Source organism: Balaenoptera physalus (genome assembly GCF_965194825.1).
Source record: "Balaenoptera physalus genome assembly, chromosome: 11".
NCBI lineage: Eukaryota > Metazoa > Chordata > Mammalia > Artiodactyla > Balaenopteridae > Balaenoptera > Balaenoptera physalus.
Window position 1 is genome coordinate 1,234,580 of NC_138896.1, and position 18,592 is coordinate 1,253,171.

At 49.2% G+C, this 18,592-nt stretch overlaps 1 protein-coding gene across 4 annotated transcripts in view; it reads right to left on the reverse strand.

The window, feature by feature from the left end:
- The window catches only part of GMDS (GDP-mannose 4,6-dehydratase), a 484,495-nt gene that overhangs the window by 104,813 nt on the left and 361,090 nt on the right, over positions 1-18,592 (reverse strand). The window contains exon 8 of one of the 4 annotated variants that reach the window (XM_082414755.1): positions 17,767-18,048. The exons of the other annotated variants lie outside the window; for them this stretch is intronic. Coding sequence (XP_082270881.1) covers positions 17,782-18,048 — 267 coding nt within the window. The 3' untranslated portion in view covers positions 17,767-17,781. Of the gene's footprint in view, positions 1-17,766; positions 18,049-18,592 lie in introns of those variants that run through there. 4 annotated transcript variants of the gene reach the window in all.

The window sequence follows — 18,592 nt, forward strand, 5'->3', positions numbered from 1 at the left end:
TTTCAGGGGAGCTTGAACTCATTTCTTCTAGATAGTTAGCTTCATTCATTATTGTTCGTGTTCCTTGGTGTTATACTGTTCCTAAATAGTCAACAGTTGTTGATAGAAAAACAGATGTTCTTCCAACATTTCTCAAGGAAGTAGAAAAGCCCATAAATAGAGCCTGAACTGAGGCGTGATCGGAAGATTTCAACTAATGAAATCTTGAAACAAACAAACCTTTTAAAACAAATCAGTTAACTGGAGAGCGTGCTTTTTGGGACCGGATTCTAACTTCAGTATAACAAGAAGTCTAATGCCATCCTTCATTCAACAGCATTGTCCTAATTAGTTTGGTCTAAATGTCTGCACACTTTACTGTTTATTTTGGCGTAAAGAGCGCCCACCTCCACCACCTCTCCTCCTGGGGGCGGAGGTGTCACCAGGGAGGTTGGGTGGGAACAGAACCCACGAAGAGGCCGCATGAAGGCAGGGCTCTGAGAAACCCCTCCAACCAGAGACGACGGCCCTACACAGCGTGCCAGAGAGGGGATCAAGGTGGAGCCCCAAGAAATGTTCACTGGCCATTGTTTTCATGGAAATAATCAGAAGGATTTCCCTAACGTTTCTCATTAATTTTACCGTCTTATTTTACAGATGGAGAAACTGAGAAGGGCTGGGGAATGACCTTCCAAAGGTCACGACTACAGAACGAGGAAAAGAAGGCAGGTTTCCGGACCCTGGGGCCGGTTTCCACCCGGTCCACCCCGTCTGGATGCAACGGCAGGAGCTCAGGTTTGATAAGCGGCTGCCTGAAGACACCCCCTGTGCCAGCCTCTCCAGCACCCATGACACCCCCAGGGTGGGGAGGCGCAGGCCCTGCACCCCCCAGGCACACGCCGGCCTAGGACACAGCCAGGACGTGAGGGGCTCACGCAGGCACGTCCCAGGCTCAACGTGGGACCCTCTTCCTTTCCCAGTTTCCAGCCTGAATGTCAAGGGGTCCTCCGAGACGCCCCCGGGGTCTCCCTATTAACGACTCTCTCCGGACGTCCAGTGCACACGTCCTCCGTCACAGGGGTCAGACCGGCCCACAGACTCGCTGCGCTTTATGAAGATGATGGAGATGGGGGCGGGGTGATTATCTGAAGGATCCTTGCCTTTACAAAGGGAACCTCTACACAGAACCTGAGGGTTTGTGACACACAGCCCCTCTGAGGGCAGCAACATGTTTGATTCCAGGATTAATTCTGTTTGACAGAGACACTAGGTTAAGTTAGGAAACCTAAGCTACTATGTCTTGAATCATTGGAAACTGAAAAGTAGCAAAGATCACAGAACTTTCGAGAGTTGGGAAATTTGTTACAGGTTTTGGAGATAAGGAAACCGGGCTCCATCGAGACATTCCAGATGGCGAGACACGGGCCTGGTGCTGGGGCCCACGTCCATCTTCCAGGCCAGCCGCCTCTCCAGGTCACCATGTAGGAGGCAAAGGGCCCTGAGAATCACAATGTAGGTCAGTGAAGAAATGAGTGTAATATTTAAGAATCTGCTCTTACACAAAAAGCAGGAAGGACTTTCCGGTGAGCAAGGTACTTTACTTTGAAAAGTGGTTTCTCTTTTTTAACACAGCACTGAAGAGGCCAAGACAGCTTCACAACTGCAGTGCCTTCAGGGGCCGCGGCTGGGTTCACCCCTGGTGGCCTGCAGAGGACATTCCCTTGCAGAAGCGGCTGTGAGCACCTGCGGGCAGAAGACGGTCCCCGTACGGGGGTGTGGAAGGAGCCTCGCCAGGTCTTCTGGTTATATCAGAGAAGTTGTACATCTGAAATGCTGAAAGCTGAGAGTTTTGTTTAAAAAAAAAAAAAAACTCTCAAATTTTAACTGTTAGCTAATAAAGAAAAGAAAATTTTAAATATCGCCTGGACTAAACAAAGCATAGCCGTGGCCCAGCTCCGATGCAGGCGGTAAGGACCCCAACAGGAGGATCTGTTCTTGAGGATCCCACTTGGGTGTCAGGTCAAGCAGGACCCTTCAGACTCTCCTCACGTGGCCCCTACCAGGCACGCTGAACCTCACTCACTTCACAGGAAAACAAGGGGCGAGACAGGAAATGTGGCTTCTCGGTTTGTTTACAGTATAGAATACTCTTCTTTCCCACTTCTTCTGAAATCCTTCATATAGGAAATGTAAACCACAAAGAGGATATAATTTTAAAACCAGAAAGATATTTTCCAACACCCCTTTGCCCCAAATTTCATTAAATGCACAAGAGAAAACATCCTTTGTACGATAGCTCATATCATTACAAAGTAATTAGTCGCAGAGGTCCTATAAAAAACCCACCACCCACCACCCTTCAATTTCAGTCACCGAAAATCAGGGAATTCATTATTTGGGGACTAAAAATACCAATGCATCTCATTTAAATTGGCGGTTAAGCAAAAAGACAAGCAAAATCCGGCCCTGCTTCCCCAGGTTCTTCCCGCCTTTGTGAACGTACTTCAGACAGCAAACGACAAAGACGGACAGTCCTGTCCTGGGCCTCCCCCGGCTCCGGAGGGCCACCTCTCCTGGCCCCCCGACTGACCTTCCCGTGCAGCCAGACGGGCTGACAGAGACGTCAGGCAAGTGCTGAAAGGGGACTCGAGCATCTGGCGGCGAGTCTGGAGCAAGTTTCGCTGCAAACTCTCTGGGGGCTGCCGCACTCCAGTTTCTCAGGAATGCTGCATGCCCCTCGTCCCTCTCGGAGAGGTCAGGGAAGCCTGTGACACCCCCGAGGGCACGGCCGGACTAAATTAGCATGAGATAACTTGGACTCTCTTCCAAACATGAAAATACAAGGGACGGAATTTCATTAAAAGCAGAAGACGACGTGATCCAAGTTAATCCCGGCTCTAAGCTGCTGTAGAAACCGGTGTTTACGTTCCACGCTCCTCCATGGGACAGAGGTCACCGGCAACCACGCCGGCCACGCCAAGTGGCCAACGTGACCTCGGCTGATGGAACCTTAGTTTCACAACGAAGCTAAAAAGTGGGTTTGGGGGTGTTAAAATAAGTATTCAGCCTATTTATGTGTGACTCTACGAAGCAGTAAGATCCCGAGGTCAAAAATAAACATTTCAGTACTTCAACCTTTCAATATCTTTTAAATCAGGAAACAGGAAACTTTAATAGGTAACATGAGTCATTAACCGTATGTAAGTGTGTAAACATGGGAATATCTAGTGTCAATTTAGTAAGGCGTATAATGTCAGAGAGTGCTTTCTATTATACCTACAAATATTTGAAAGAACACATTGTAAATATTTAGAATGATAGTATAATGAATGAGATATGTGCAAAACGTGCAAGGATGACATTTCATCATCTGCTTCTAGAAAATTTAATCGGAAGGATAGCTCTAAAGAAAGTCTCAGTGTATCCTGTCAATAATATATGACCAAAAATGTATTAAAAAATTCAAACTTGGATGCTTATTTTGGAGCCCTTCTACTTCAGCCAAGGAAGGGCTACGCTTACTAATTCTTTGAGGAATGAATGTTTCTCATTAGCTACTATACCATCATGGAAAGTATTCGCTTTGATTTAAAAACACTTCTGTTTCTTTCAAATAGTCATAATTTGTGAAAATTGGCACTTTATTATAAACTATCATTCATCTATTGACATTTTGCAGACTAAAAGTTATGCTGTGCACTTTTAAACATTTTTGTGCACTTTTAGACATTTTTCACTTCGCACTCCTTCTGACATTCCTTGACTTTATTGTAAAAGATGAAAGGTGTACAAGGATAAGCCCTGGATGAGGGACAGTGGCTTACTTTGTCTGATTCTACTACACGTTACGGCAAAGTACTCAGTGATACAAATTATTTGCTAGAACATTATACTTTAGCTTATGTACTGGTGTGAATATGTCCTAGGAGAGTCCTGTTTTGACGTTGTGATTCTCGGTAACCTGCCCCCGATGACTTCACAACGACGGATGCTAACGGGACACACACAACAGTTACAGAGGCAGAGATGAAGCAGCCAGTGTGGCAGCAGACGGGGGTGTCACGTGTGAGGAAATAACACTCCTGGATGTAAAAGCTGGGTTGAGAAACTCTCTCTGAGCTGGAGGAAACAAAATATTTTAACCTGTGAAGGGGGAGCTGTATTCAGACTGAAGTGTGAACAGACGGCACAGGGAACGCAGTGACGGACCAACGGACGCGGTAATTCCCTGCGGTTTTTCACCCATCGTGGGCCTTTTCAGATGCCTGGTGGGGCTCAGTGAGATCCGCGGCCCCAGGACTGAGCCGTGATTTAGCCAATTGGAATACTGAAACCCAAGTGTCAACCTCATTACTTTTAAGCTCTAACAAACCAAATTTGATTAGCTCAGACATGAAATGTTGATATCCTTTAGGTAACACAGAGTTTAAGCCTAACTTTCTAACGATTTCTATCTTTTGTTATGAAGGCTAAATAAAATCTTAAGATTTGGGGCTGTTTAATTTTTGAAGGCAGTGATTATTAACTTTATTGGGGTCATGAACCCCACTGAGGATCTGAGGAAAAATGAGGAGGGTGCCTTCTTCCCTGAAAAGCACACACACGTGAGCCTGCACATGGCACGTTTTTGCCCAAGGTTTTAAGGGATTCACAGACGTCCTGGAAAGGCTGTCTTTGGACACTGGGTTAGACATTTTTGATTCACAGAGATAACACTGAAATCTTCGCTCATCTTCCACTCGCTCGCGCTTCTGTGTAGGCCACGTCTGCGGAAGGCCAGTTAAGGCCGGTGCTAAAAGCCGAGTGGGACGCCAGGAAAGACAGGGTGCAGTCCCTGCAGCGGAGGCGCTGGTGCAAAGCAAAGCAGACCCAGCTGAGACTGCCCCACTGTCCGCACGGCCACCCACAGCTCTCCCAGGACCGCAGCTTCCTTGTCTGGGGCTCGGGCCCTCGGACGGTGACCCCAGTTCTGGGACCGAGACAATGGAGTGGACAGTGCTTTCTTTGTAAACGGCAAACACTGTACAAATGTTAGCTGTCGGTTTTATGAAGTCAAACTTGCCTTCCTGTTTTGAGAGGCAGCCAGTGGGCAGGAAAGCAAAAATTATACCAGGAAAGTGAAAGTGAAGAGGAGGAGAATTAATCACAAGAAGTGTCCATAATGGTCTTCTTAATGAGGGGAGAAGATCATTTAACCAAAAGCATCCAATCAACGGTTTTGAAAAGTTTTTTAAATGATGATCCTTTAAAAAATAAAGCTGCCAAGGCAATAAAGTGCTGGCTAGAGCTTGTAGCATAGGGCTTTGACTTACTTAATGCATTCTTTATTGGTTCACAAGATACATAAATAAAATACACTGAAATTAAATAAATATAGTAAATAAAAGGTTTATAAGACAGTTACTTTTGAAACTCACTGATTTCTTACACCTTACGTGCTAAAACACCTGCCCCACCCTGGGACTCAAACAATCTATTCTTTTGGAGCTAAGATATCTAAGCTTGAAAATACGATTACTCTAGAGCCCGTCAGCTGCAAGACCGTCAGACCCCATATCCCACGGAGGACGGCGCCTTTTTCTCCCAACTTAGGATGGAGAGACCGTAAGGAGAGCCTGGACATTGGACAGACCCGGGCTAGAATCCCAGCTCTGCTACCTAATGCCTGGGATGATGGACAAGTCACTTCAACTGTAAAATGAGGGTAACAAGGCCTCTTTTGTAGACTTTAAACAAATAAATGAGAAAATGAGTATAAAGTGCCTATAACAATGGTTGGCACATAGGATTAGGTCAATAAAATGGTAGCTGCCATTAATTCGCACTAATGATGCCATTCACTAAGTAAATGAGGTGCAAATGTGCCCCAGCTACAGCACTACATGCTTTGTAAAACACCCTCACAATCTGTCATCCGATCCTCACAATAAACTTGGAGTTAATCAGCGCGCACTATGGTTTCCCTTTCACCCACGAGAGCACAACGGATGAAAGATGTTAACTGATTTGCCAAAGTCATACAGCAGCAGACACGAAGTGGCCCAGTGGAGACTGTCCATCCTACAGCACCTGGTGTGTCCAGCCAGCAGGGCATCCTGTGTCACCAGCATCCACTGGTCCAGCACAAGCTATTAACACTGTAGATATTCAAGAAAGGAAAAAGAGAAGCGCTATCTGGGGGGTGTGAACATATAATCAGGAGGCAACCAGTCTCAAGAGAAACTGGAGAGCATAGGAAAGAAACGGGTGATAGGGTAAAGCCTGTGGTCCTCCTGAGGGTGGGTCACACAGACCCTAAGAGTGACGTCTGTGAAAACAGCACAACAGTGTGTCAAGGACACGCAGCCCTTGGTAATCTCCAGCATCTCAGCTATTTTCAGTTACTGCTACAAAGAAAATACAGTGGGAAATGACAACAAACCGAAGACCACAACCAAAACCCATGCTCTTTTTTTTTTTTTTACTCCTGAGGGTGGGGCAAGGAAGGACTAAGCTAAGGAAAGAGTGAAATCTGTTCTTCACAAGTGGGAAGCACTTAGTGTATGTAGAGCAGTTCTGGTGGACACAACTGCCCCAGTCCTTTCGTTCCACCTCCAGCAAGAAAACAAGGCCTCCAAGTTGAACTTCTGAATCTGAGCGTCAATAAGAGAAGATGCCTTTCCAATATGAAGAGGTCTTCGAAGAATTTCAGTGCTCGAGTACTGGGACTGCATCCTTAGAGGCAAACACTTTACAGATCACATTTAGCTCTTAAATGAAAGCAGCTCAAGCAGAGACTCAGAGGACAGAGACCTCCCTGGGCACAGCAGAACCTGCCAGCATGTGCACGGTCGCCCAGACTGACTTCCCGAAGGACTGTCCATCACTGGGATTTGTTTACAGCAACTTTGAAAATAGGGTGGTGACTGTGGGGAGAGACTGATGGGGAGGAATCGGCCGGGGATTATTACGCTACCAGAGAGAAAACTGAAAATGAAAAGACGCAAATATTCTTTGTTTCTTCTCAACTTCTCTGCAGGTGTCAGCTTGTTAGCAACTGGTTTCTGGAAGGAGGCTTTACTGGAAACATTACCCCTATGTTCTGTTGGATATTCCTCCTGTTTAAGCTGGGATGTATGTTTCAGAGCAAAATATAAGGTAAAGAGATCACACAGGGACGCTTTGATCACCACAACCTGGGGCTTCTTGGTGAATGGCAGTGACTGCAAGCCCCTATCTGCAAGCATGAGGCTCATGGGCGGGGTTAAAGCACATGGCCGAGAGGATTTCCGCTGTCTCTCTGGGTGATGGAGAAATGCAGGGGAAGTTCAAGGGGAAAAACAGAGCATGGACTTGATAGTTTACATACAGTCAGGGCAGTTAGAAAACACTGAGGGTCCACTATTTCAGCTTCAAGATAAGTATACTATTTGAGAGAAAATCTAAGTTATTTGGGTTAACCAAGGACTTTCTCAACAGCTACGGTGGTCCTTGGAAAGCATTAGCATCTACTGAAGTAATAATTCCTCAGATGGAACTCTGTGCTTTTAACGAGATGATGAAGACAGGCCTGTCCGTGGCTCAGAGTGGTTAGGGCTCCGCTGAGTCAGACGTGGGACGTCAAATACCAGTTGGCGTTAAACCATCTCACAAAAGGGCTCTGGGTGCCTCAGGACCACACAGGTGAAGACGGGGCCACCGCTCGGCTGAGTGTGTGACCGCAGAGGCAAGTCTGAGTTACCTGCTGCGACAGCTTCACAGCTTCACGGGCAGGAGAGCGAGCGCTGCACTCAGGGGGGGCCAGCCGTAGACTGGGAACTTGCGGCCAGCAGGTGACGCTGCTGGGGGCTGGCCCAGGTCTCAGCTCCTGGTGTCTGATGTGTGAGTTCTAAGTGGCCAATTCCTCTTGAGAGAGTGTGGGAAAGAAACTCCATTGAGGTAGTCACAGGTTGTTCCAAAAATGTCAAGATTTTAGTCTCCTTGGAATGGATTTAGAAGATTTTAACATGTAAGGGTGCAGCTTGTTCTAATGAAATATCAAATCCATTAATAGTTTGTTTCTTACAGTTCAAATATTTATGATTAGGTCAAAAGTTCAAACCACTCTACTACATGACGCGTGTTTGAAAAATAGGAACTAAGCTGAGTTTTTGAATAGTAGCTTCAATTTAAAGCACAGAAATGCCTACCACTATTCAAAAATCAACATCAGAATAGCGTAAAAATTAATGAAAGGAAATCTTGAAAGAAGAAAGTCATGGCCATTGCTGTTTCTTGCAAAATTCCCAAAGGGCACTGGCTATATCGGAGGCAAGGCCTTATAAATGTATGAATCAAAACCATAAGAATTCCGCTTCCCTCTCTCTCTCTGAGCTGCACTGTGAATACAGATACGGCTGCAGAATACAGGACAGTATATCATCTGGTGAGGAGAGATAGACCGTCTCCTAAACGGCTTGTGCCTCATCACTCCGGTGTCACAGGGTGAACCTCCCCGTCTCGGGCAAATCGCATCCTTGCTGTACAGCATCTATCACGAGGGCTTTCTGGGTACGAGGAGGATACAGAGTAATGAGTTGATGTGAGATATGGGGTAGATCCCACAAGCCAGACAGGCAGGCTCGCAGATGAATTATGAGGCTGATTCCTTCACAGCTGCAGAGAGTTTTCAGATTTTGTAAAACAAAACATGATGCAATCTCTCACTAGGCTATTAAAGTGGATTAGGGCCCATCAGCATCCCCACATGATGACTGTGTGTAAATGTGCAGACACAGAAAAACACGGGCATAAAAACACACACTCTGTCCTTCTGTCTCACCAAAAATCTAGGAAAGATGTCTCAAACTACGGCTCACATTGAAAACACATGTGCAGCAAGCTACAGTTCAGAAAAGCCTGGTAACTCATGTCAGGGTTACCACTTGAAACCACTTGACCCAAACTAAAAAAGGAAAAGCTTCCAAAGTTTTCCTTTGTGCTTATAAAGAAGCACATTTCCCTATTTAATTATTGTAGTTACCTTTACCAGCCACTCTGACTGAATCACAGACGTACAGAATTTTAGAGCTGCACGAGACCCACGATGACCTTCAACGACGGAAAGGGAACCAAGTTTCAGAGTTGAAGTTAGAGCCGCGAGTCAGAGGCAAAGTCAGGACTTACTAAGGAGGCATTTCCGGAAGCCGGCAGGTGCCTGCGCATCCCTGGAGGCGGGGGCAGGGCCCCGGGGACGTCCACTCAGTGGCCTCTTGCCTTTGGCTTCTTCCCCAGGACACGTCTTGTGGATACAACTACTTAATTAAAACCCATAACACCTAATGTGATTATGAAAATAAATAAGATAACTCAGGGACCCAAGCCTTCAAGAGACGAGGTGGAGAGTCTGCTCGCAGGCGGGGGGCGGGGGGAGGGCGGTGTGCGGGCGGCCTTGGGAGGACCCCAGGGCCATGTTGCCGTCTGCATCTTCTTCTGTCACACAAGGGCCTCCTGCCCACCCAAGTTCACCTCTGGAGACCTTGGGAGGGCCGAGACTGCGTAAGTGTTGACAACACAACACGAGAGTGACAACACGACCCGGCCCTCTCCTGCCACCGCTAGATACCATCCTAACACCTACGCGAATCAAAGCATCTACGAGCGCGAGCGCGGCACCCACGCTGGACGGGAGGGACTCAAACCCGCCACGCTCCAAAGCCTCCTCCGTCTCCTGGCCCGCAGGCCCCAGACACACCCTTCTTTGAAGCCTGCACCTACAGAGCCATTCACGGGCCAGCCCAACGCCCTGCTGGGAACCCAGGGACAGGGGGAGGGGGGCCTGGTCATGAGTCTCCCTGTGGCCCAGGCCTCCTTTCTGTAGAAACGTGTGTCACTCTTCTCCAGGATACAGACATGCTCTGATACAATTTTCAAAGACAGATGTTTGTTTCTAACTGTCGGGTATTTTTTCTTCAAATTTTCTCAGTTTTCTAAAGTGGATGTTTACTCTTTCCTGTCTTTACAGTAGACAAGGGGACCTGGGAGACCGGAGGGGGGTTTACAGTGGTTTTCCTGCACGATGCAGCGTGTGTTTCGCCACCTCCCTTGCCAGGCGTGTCCAGGCCTTTGCGTTGCCACCGTCCTGGAACCACAGGGGCAGCCAGGGAAGCAAACGGCTGGACTCAGAGGCCAGAACCTCCATCAGTCTGTGAACTGACAACCAGGTACAATCGGGACTTGACGACACAGCACGATCAAGAAGATACAGTCACGGGAGGGCAGTGAAGAAGCACCATTTCTCTATTTCCTCTGAGTTTTAAAGTCACAGGGCAGCCACTGCCCTTCTTGAAGCCAATTTTGTTAAAACAGGTAAATTCCCATTGAAACCTGAGGTGCTCCTGCAGGTACGGGGGCCTACAAGGCGCTGAGCAGTCTCAGGTCCTGACGCTCACGTGTGATCTGTGGCCACGGCTTCACCTGGGAGTCACCTGGCTCTCAGGCTCCAGCTCAGACCCACAATCACAGGCTGCATGCAAATCCCCAGAGCGCTGCTCTAGCTCTTTTCTACCTGGGCACTCAACGCCCACCTCCCCCCATCCGCCACCCTGGAGCCCGTCATGACGGGAGACCATCCAGGAGAGGGTGAAGACAGGCTCTCCTGCATCAAGGGCTCCCAGGCTCGGGGGTCGCGGCTCGAGCTCATCAGCCGAGGAAGCAGCAACACCGAGCATGGGCAGGTGGCCACCTGGCAGGTGCCAGAAAACCACCAGTGTGAAAACAGCGGCTGAGACACAGGATCTGGTCACCCCTCACCCAGGACGGCCTGACGATAGCAGAGCCCATCACTGGCAAGCCCCCAGCAGGTGCCAGGCCCCGTGCGGTCCACAGCCGTCCCGGCCCGCACGGCGCGTCCACACAGGCTGCTGCACTCCTTTCTGCCGGCAGGAGCGAGGCTGGACGCGCCCCTGTACTAGCACCGCACGGCTCCTGAGGAGCTGGGCATCCGCCCGCCGTCCGCCAACAACTCCACACTGCTTCCTACGGCGCAGGCTGCTAGGGACATCGTGAAGCTTTGGAAACATTCTGATGCGGCAATTCCAGGAAGAAAAATAATCTGCACGCTTTTCTGTTTTATATTATTTCTGTATTTCTTTTTGACGTCGTTCCAAACTTATTGCTGAAGGCTGAGGTCGCCTTGTTTGGGGAACTTTAAATACACACACACACACACACACACACACACACATCTACATACACACACACGCACACGTGCGCACACACACATATGCACACGCACAAATACACATAGTAGCAACTCCACGTGGGAGACCTTACTTCAACAGCAGGTGTTACACCATCAGTCTTAGGGATTTCCTAAGATCGCAGTAACATGAATATATCTAGGAAAGGGGCACGTACAGCAAGTATGTGCTCCCTCAATGCAGTGGGAGCTCCAGCAGCCCTGCGGACGGGACAGGACTGGAGCTGAATGAGGCGCTCCCTGGGCGAAGGTCACAGTGTAGCGCACTCTCTCTCTGGGGGGGGCAGGGGAGGATGGCACGGACAGCAAGAAGGTATAAGATGCCTTCCTCATTTAAAACACAAACTGGTCTCTTCAGGCAGCTCACCGTGAATAACGAACCAGGGAATTAAAAGCTTTAAACCTGTTAAAGAAGCAATATTAAGTTTGGTATAAATATAGCTGAAATAATCCAGACAGTTTTATGACCTTACACCCCAAATAAAGGTGAAATGCTGAATTCTTTCCCTGGAAATAGTGGTAAACACAGCTAACAGATGGAAGAGCTGAATGGAAATTTCAATAAAGAAGGCCACAAAGAAGCATTTGTAAGCTCAGGGGTGCACGCTTTAAAAAAAGAAGCTGAAAAATGGAACTTTGTTTTATTTTGATAGAGTGCCAACACAGTACTGCATTCCTTAAAGAGCGAATAAAGGCTTGAGTTAGACTGGCCTTCTCAACACCTCTCGAAAAGCCCCCTTGGGTCTCATTTTGCTGGGATGACTATTTATATGACAGGTAAGGGAATAATTTTGCTGGATTCAGTTACACCCGGGCCTCTGTGACCCCCAGGTCAGAAGAGCAGAGGCAGAAGTGACAACACAGATAATTGCCTGTTTAGGGTGATGGAGCAGTGACTGAAGCCCAGATTATAACACCTGAAAGATAAATGGTCTGGCGTGAGGTGCAGGGGGGCAGAGGCGAGGGGCCGGGCAGCGCAGTGCCCAGTGGCCGGACTCTGGATTCCGCAGGGAGGGGCACGTTTCCTGACCTGGAACTCACTCCAGCCTGACTGTTCCAGCATCTCAAATAGGTTAGTTTGTAAAACATGCCATAAAACAGAAACTCAGCCCAACGTCCCAAACTGCAGGATTAGAGTAACATTAGTTAACGTGGCCCTCCATTAATTTTCACCGTAACCTCTGCAGGCCGAGACCTGCCCCAGATCCATTATTTTTGTCTGTCACTGGAGGGAACTTTCCCTTCCTGCCAGCCAGGAAAAAGCCTGCTGACGTCCGCAGTTCAGACCTCAGTGCGCGGACCGCGGCCTGACCGCTGTGGGCCAGGCCTGCACCAGCTCCTCTGACAGGACTTGGCCCCGTAGGTTTTCTTTATTTTTTTTTTCCTCTAAGGCAGAAAAATGGCTGGAAATGTTTTCCAAGCCCGACAGCCCCTGCCCTCCCGGTTCAGGTTGCCTATTGCCGCGCCTGCCCCTTCCTTCTCGAGGGGTTGCTGAGGCCGCCCAGGCTGCTCCCTGGACCAGGCCTGGCCACGCCGTTCACAGGCCGGGCCAGCCCTTCTCTGGCCGGTCTCCCTGGCGGCCACTGCCTTTCTGCCCTGGGCCCACGATGCCACCTGACGGGAACCTTCAGGATGGGTGTCTCCTGTCCAGGGCTCCCCTCCGACCCAGGGCCCCACTCCTCAGCCCCGGGGACGGTCTCCTGACCGATGGACCCCTGCTCCGGAGCTGGACAGCTACCTCTAGGTGAATCCACGTGTCTGGTGGGCTAGGGCCTGGGACTCTCCCCAGACCTTCTTCCTCCAAATCCCTCCAAAATTGACCAAAGAGCCATGAGCGACTTGAGAAGATTATGACTTGGAAGGAAACTTGGTGACCCAGGCCACAACTTTCCAGGAGAGACAGTGCACTTGACGCTCCCTATGGGGACACCGTGCGATGATGTGCACCATCTTGTGAAGAGTGTCCTGTGACAGCAGGTGTCCTGGAGATGCTCCCCCAGCCCCCATGGAAGAGTCCTGTGTCGGTATCAGCACAAGCGCGGTTCCATCCCGTGTGCCGGCCCGTCCCTCGAATCGATAGAGGGAAAATACGTTACTGAGCGTCGCAGGTGAATCAGGCTGACGGAGCCTCCGTCGCGATTGCTGCTCCGGCTGAGTTCGGTCTCCTGAGGACCCTTCCCACCGAAGGGCCCCTCTAGCCACACACAGACCCCCGCCCTGCGGGACAGCTGGCGATGGGCTCTGGGGGGGGCACGCTGAGCACACCCCCCCATTTGTAGCCGATCGCTGACACGGGTGAAGAGAGACATTCTGGGAACTGCACCTGAGGATGTAAAGCTTTGTTTTCTAAGCAGTCACTTCCGACCCTCTGGGAATGTGTGACACTGGGCGAATCCCTTCCTGCTCTGAGGCCCAGTTTCCTCGTCTGTAAAATGAGGATGAGACATGGGGTAGCCCAGGGGTCTCATCAGGATTCAATGTCATTACTAAGCCTGGTGGGACGCAGAGACTAGATCCCACGTGTGGCAACACCTGCTGCTAGTCGAATAGCTTCCAAGGCGGGAAAGGTGGCCCCGCGGCTCCCTGGGGGTGGTCGGCACCGGCCGGGCGCGCGGTGCACAAAGGCCTGTGCCCCTCTGCCTCCGAGCTCCCGTGACACTCAGCCCACCCGCCTCCTCCACCAGGCACCGGGAGCCTGGACCACCACACAGACCATCCTGCCTGCCTTCCGGCTCCCCAGCCTGTGGGCCGGGGGCCTCTCCACCGCCTGCTTGGCAAGAGGGGGCAATGCTGGACGCCAGGCCCAGGGAGAGGGCAGCCCCCCACCCCAGGAAGCTCCGCCCGCTTCCTCTTCCGCGAGGACCAGCACGGCTCACCACCTCTCCAGGCCACACGTCGCACGTGTGTTACAACAGCTCCAGTGTCTGAGGGATGTCAGTCTCAGAGAAGGACCTGCCTTTTCCTTCTGCCTTGTTCTACACCAAGGGGACTTTCCTTTTAACTGGGGCGGCTGGATTGCACCCCGAGATTTACGAGTCCAAGTCCACACAGAGGTCGGACGTGGTACGGACGTGATGACGCAGCATCTTTTTTTTTTTCTCATGTATAAATTTAATACCATGATATGAAGCAACCAAGCTTTAAATTTTAAAAACTAAACCAGATTCTTCTTCTTCTTTCAGATCTCATTATACACACAATTGGAGTCTGAAGAATTACCTGCGGGAAGTGAGTTTTTCTCTGTGCTGCACTTGGACAAACCTGCCCTGTGCTGTCAGATCCCTGCGTCTGTAAGCACGGACCCAGAGCGGGAGGCCCCCGCTTCGTGGAGGTGGCACAGGACACCTTGCTGGTCGGAGTAGCTCTTGGCTGTGCTTAGGGGACCCCCCTCACAAAGGAGCCCGCCTGCCAGGTCCCTCCGCAGGCGTCCGCGCCAGCTCTGCCCCTGCTGCTAGTGGCCCTGGCCTTCTGCTGTCCCCTGTCACCCTCATCCCAGCCCAGGTCACTCTGTGTGAGACCCGGCTACACCGTCGGTTCGGGGAACACGGCGTGCTGTGGACGTCCTCTGGAACGGACCCTGCTGGCCGTAACTGCCTTTCCTTTCAACTTAGCCCTGAAAGATGAGTCACTGGCTTCCAATACTCTTAATGGTTTATGGAGCCTTTTACAATTTTATAGTATTGTAGGAATAATAATTTAGGAGTAGCATGATCCTTTCAAACCAGCAATTTTTTTTTTTTTTTTTTTTGGCAAAAGTTGATTTTCAGAGAATCCCAGCTGTCCTGAAATACTGATGAGCAGGGTATAAGGGGCCAACTTCAAACACGATCCCGTCCCCACCCCTTGCCGCCAAGGTCAACAGGCTGCACAGCACAGGCTGTTGTACTTGGATCAAAAGGCCCCAGAGCTGGAGGCCTGAAATGCAGCCGATTTTATTACAAGCAAAATTAATTCAATGGAATTCTATTGAAACTGCATGGGAGGGAAGGGAGTTTGGCCTGGTGTAGTCCAGACTCACAGAATTTGGTCCAACTCTCTCATTTATTTCCTTACTCCAGTCTAGCCCCAAAGAAATTTCTAGCAACAGACCTAGTTACATGTATTCAAAAAGCAAGAAGGAAAAACAAAACACCCAAACCTAAGTATGTTCTAAGGGTCACTGTTTCTCGACGCACAGAACCAAACTTAATCATCTTCAACTGAAGCTTCATTATCTTGAGTAAGGTCGATGAGATAATTTCTTTGTCTCACCAGAGGCCACAAAATGCTCCCAAGCCTTAATCTTCTAATGATCTCTTTCAAAGTCTTTGTTAGGACCAGTAAAATCTGAATCTAGAGCAAATGGGACTGTCATGAAACACCAGGACGGTACCACCCACAGAAGGAAGTGCCTGGTGGCCAAATGCCTGATTCTCACAGCTCGCTGATTTTAACTCAATCTTGGTGAAGAGAAATATTAGGAATTGCTAGGAAGTCATGAATACGGGCAAAATTGCACTGTCGATCAAAATGAAATAAAATATTTACAAAACAATGTCACTAAATGCTTACACCGTGCCAGGCGCCACGGACACCCCCCCGCTTGCCTGATTCCCAGAACCCTGTGGCCTGCCCCTCAGAAAGCCGAGGTCAGAGAGGTGACGAGGCTGGGCCACGCGGCTCAGTCTCCCCGACAGCCCCTCCTGCTGGGAGGCTGGCCCCTGAGGCCGGACAGCCGCAGCCTCACGGGACCCTGACGTCTTAAGTGGGGCCCATGTGCGTCCCGAGGGCGAAGGGTGCCTCTCTCCCCACGCACCTCTGGGCTTGACTCGACAGACGTCAGCAGGCACTACATGCTGAGGTCAGGAACCACGCGTCTGAAATGACCCGAGAGGAGGGCACGGTCCCCCAACTCTTTGTAATACAGAATCCGAAGCCAGGTGTGAAATGGAACAAGACGCGCGTTGCATAAAGCTAACGTGTCCTTGTTCCTTACGAAGCACCATGATGCTTCACACCGGTGATGGCAGTCCTGCTGGAAAATGCACAACTTCGGCATCTTAAGAGGTAGCAATTGTGTTACTACCGACAATACGCGAAAGACACAGATGTGAAAACATCAGTACAAGTGACGTGACAGCGCAGCTCACTCATTCATATTACTGAGCTTCAAACACACACACTAAAAGGACACCAGGCTCTTGGTACTTAGTGGCAGAAAAGATGTTAACATGTTAAGGTTAGCTTGGGTGACTTACAAAGTCCTGCCCCTTCCCCCTGGGTCTCTGGCCAGCCCTGGATTTGTGATAATCAGGTAGCTGGTCAGGCTGGATGGGCCAGTCTTTAAAAAACAAAAACCAAAAAAACTTCTCAACTTTAGTCAGGGCCCTGACACCAGTAAAATATTCAGAGGTTCAATCTGCTGTGATAAAAGTTACATCTTGCATGTTACAGGTGGGCTATTTATGACTGCCAATTAAAAAAAATTCTAAGCATAATGATACGAAACAGAGACCAGAAAAGTTCATTTGTAAGTTTTCACAGACCTCCTCCCCCTCCCGGGCCTGAGGATGGCCAGCATCTGTTTGACTTCAGGGCTGTCTGGTCCTGGAAGGAATACTGGCTACAGGAGATGGAGAGGCTGGGACAGAAGGAAAGGTCGGGGGCCAGAGGTGGTGGAAGTTTAGAGCAGAGTCTGGGGCCAAGAGGACGGAGACGTTGGAGGCCTCTGGGCAGAGGCGTACGAGGCACTTCTGGACGCACGGCTTTGCGTCACGTGACTGGTACCCTCTGCCACCTCTTCTAGAGGCTGCAGAAAAGAATAAAGCAACTTTTCAGTGCTTCTGTGGGGTTGGATTTTTACTTCTTTTGGATGTAACTGACCATAGGGCAGCCTAGTTTCCTCCACATTACACGCAAAACAAACTGATTTCATTCTCTGGTCCATCACAGATATGCCTTTCAGATCTGAAAAACAGATCGCGGCAACACACAGATTAAAATGGTGCAACTCTATTTTAAACATCACTACTCAGAAAACATGCAGAAAGAAAAAGACAGTTTTCCAGAGTAGTTTTTCTATAGACGTAATATGTGTTACAGCATAAATTGTTTTTCTAATAAAGCATAAACAATGACTTTTTAGTGTAACAAGGCAAGGATCAAAATAAAAATGTGCCCCAAGAGTACTCCAAAGTCCTAAGAAGCTGACCCATTATCTTCTAGCAGAGACTTATATTAGCCAAACAGGATTAGGAACGTAATTCACGAAGTTCTTTGGCCATAACAAATCCAGATGGTTTATAGTTGAAAAACAGGATTAGAAACATGTTTTTATTTGTACTCAATAAATCTTCAGCATGAAGTATAAAAGAATAAAAATGGAGCTATATATAGAAGGTGGGTTAAGAAAAATTCTAACAAGTAGCAAGAAAAATAGTTTTATCTGATGAAAGTCATGATGTTATACAGTATACAATTGTTAACAGGTTGCATCATTAGGCCTCATTTCCTGGAACAGAGTAATTTAACCATGACCATGGCAACTGAATGCCATGGTGGTATTTGGTAGACCTTTCTTATCCCTGAAGGACAGCACAGAAAAACTATACTATACTCAGAAACGCTTCATTTGAAGTTTTAACAATGTGGATAACACCGTATTCTGGAGACACCAATTTCGCAGAGAATGGCAGAGTATTACTGTAGGGAAAGGGCCCGCGATGCGTCTGGAAGACCAGGCCACGGTGCCCCGTGATGGCTCCAGGGCCCGGGCTCAGGGGATCTACTGCAGACAAACGTGCGGTCGCGATGTCCCAGGACAGCCCTGTGCGCCAGAGAAGCACTGTCACAACAGAGGTCTCCAAAAGCTTCTAGTAGCCGCAGTAAAAAAAGAAATAGGTGAAATGAATTTTAATCATGTATTACTTAATCTAATATATCCAAAGTATTATTATCTTGACTTGTAATTTATATAAACAACTGTTGAGATATTTCACGTTCTGTTTCGTGCTCCTGGAAATCTCGCGTCCAGTTTACATCTACAACAACCTCAGGTCAGACCAGCCCTGCTCCAGGAGCTCAGCAGCCTCGGGTGGCGGGCGGCCGCAGTCCTGGACGGCAAAGTCCAGCACAAAAGAATCCCCTCTCATCCCTGCATTGATTCAGGGACCAAGACCCTTCCACCCTGCAGATCCTTCCATCCCAAGGGGCTCAGAGACCTTTGCTTCCAGCTGGTAGACAGGAAAGCCCGGAAGTGACGGGTCATTCTGCTCTGAAACAGGCTCTGGCCTCCTGGACGCACAGGGCAGCCAGAGACGTCGGTTCGGCCCGAGCAGCCGCCTCCGGGCAACAACTCAGGGGAGGACCTCAGATCTGCAGAAAGCTGGCAGGGTCTCCACCCGCATTGTTTTCTCA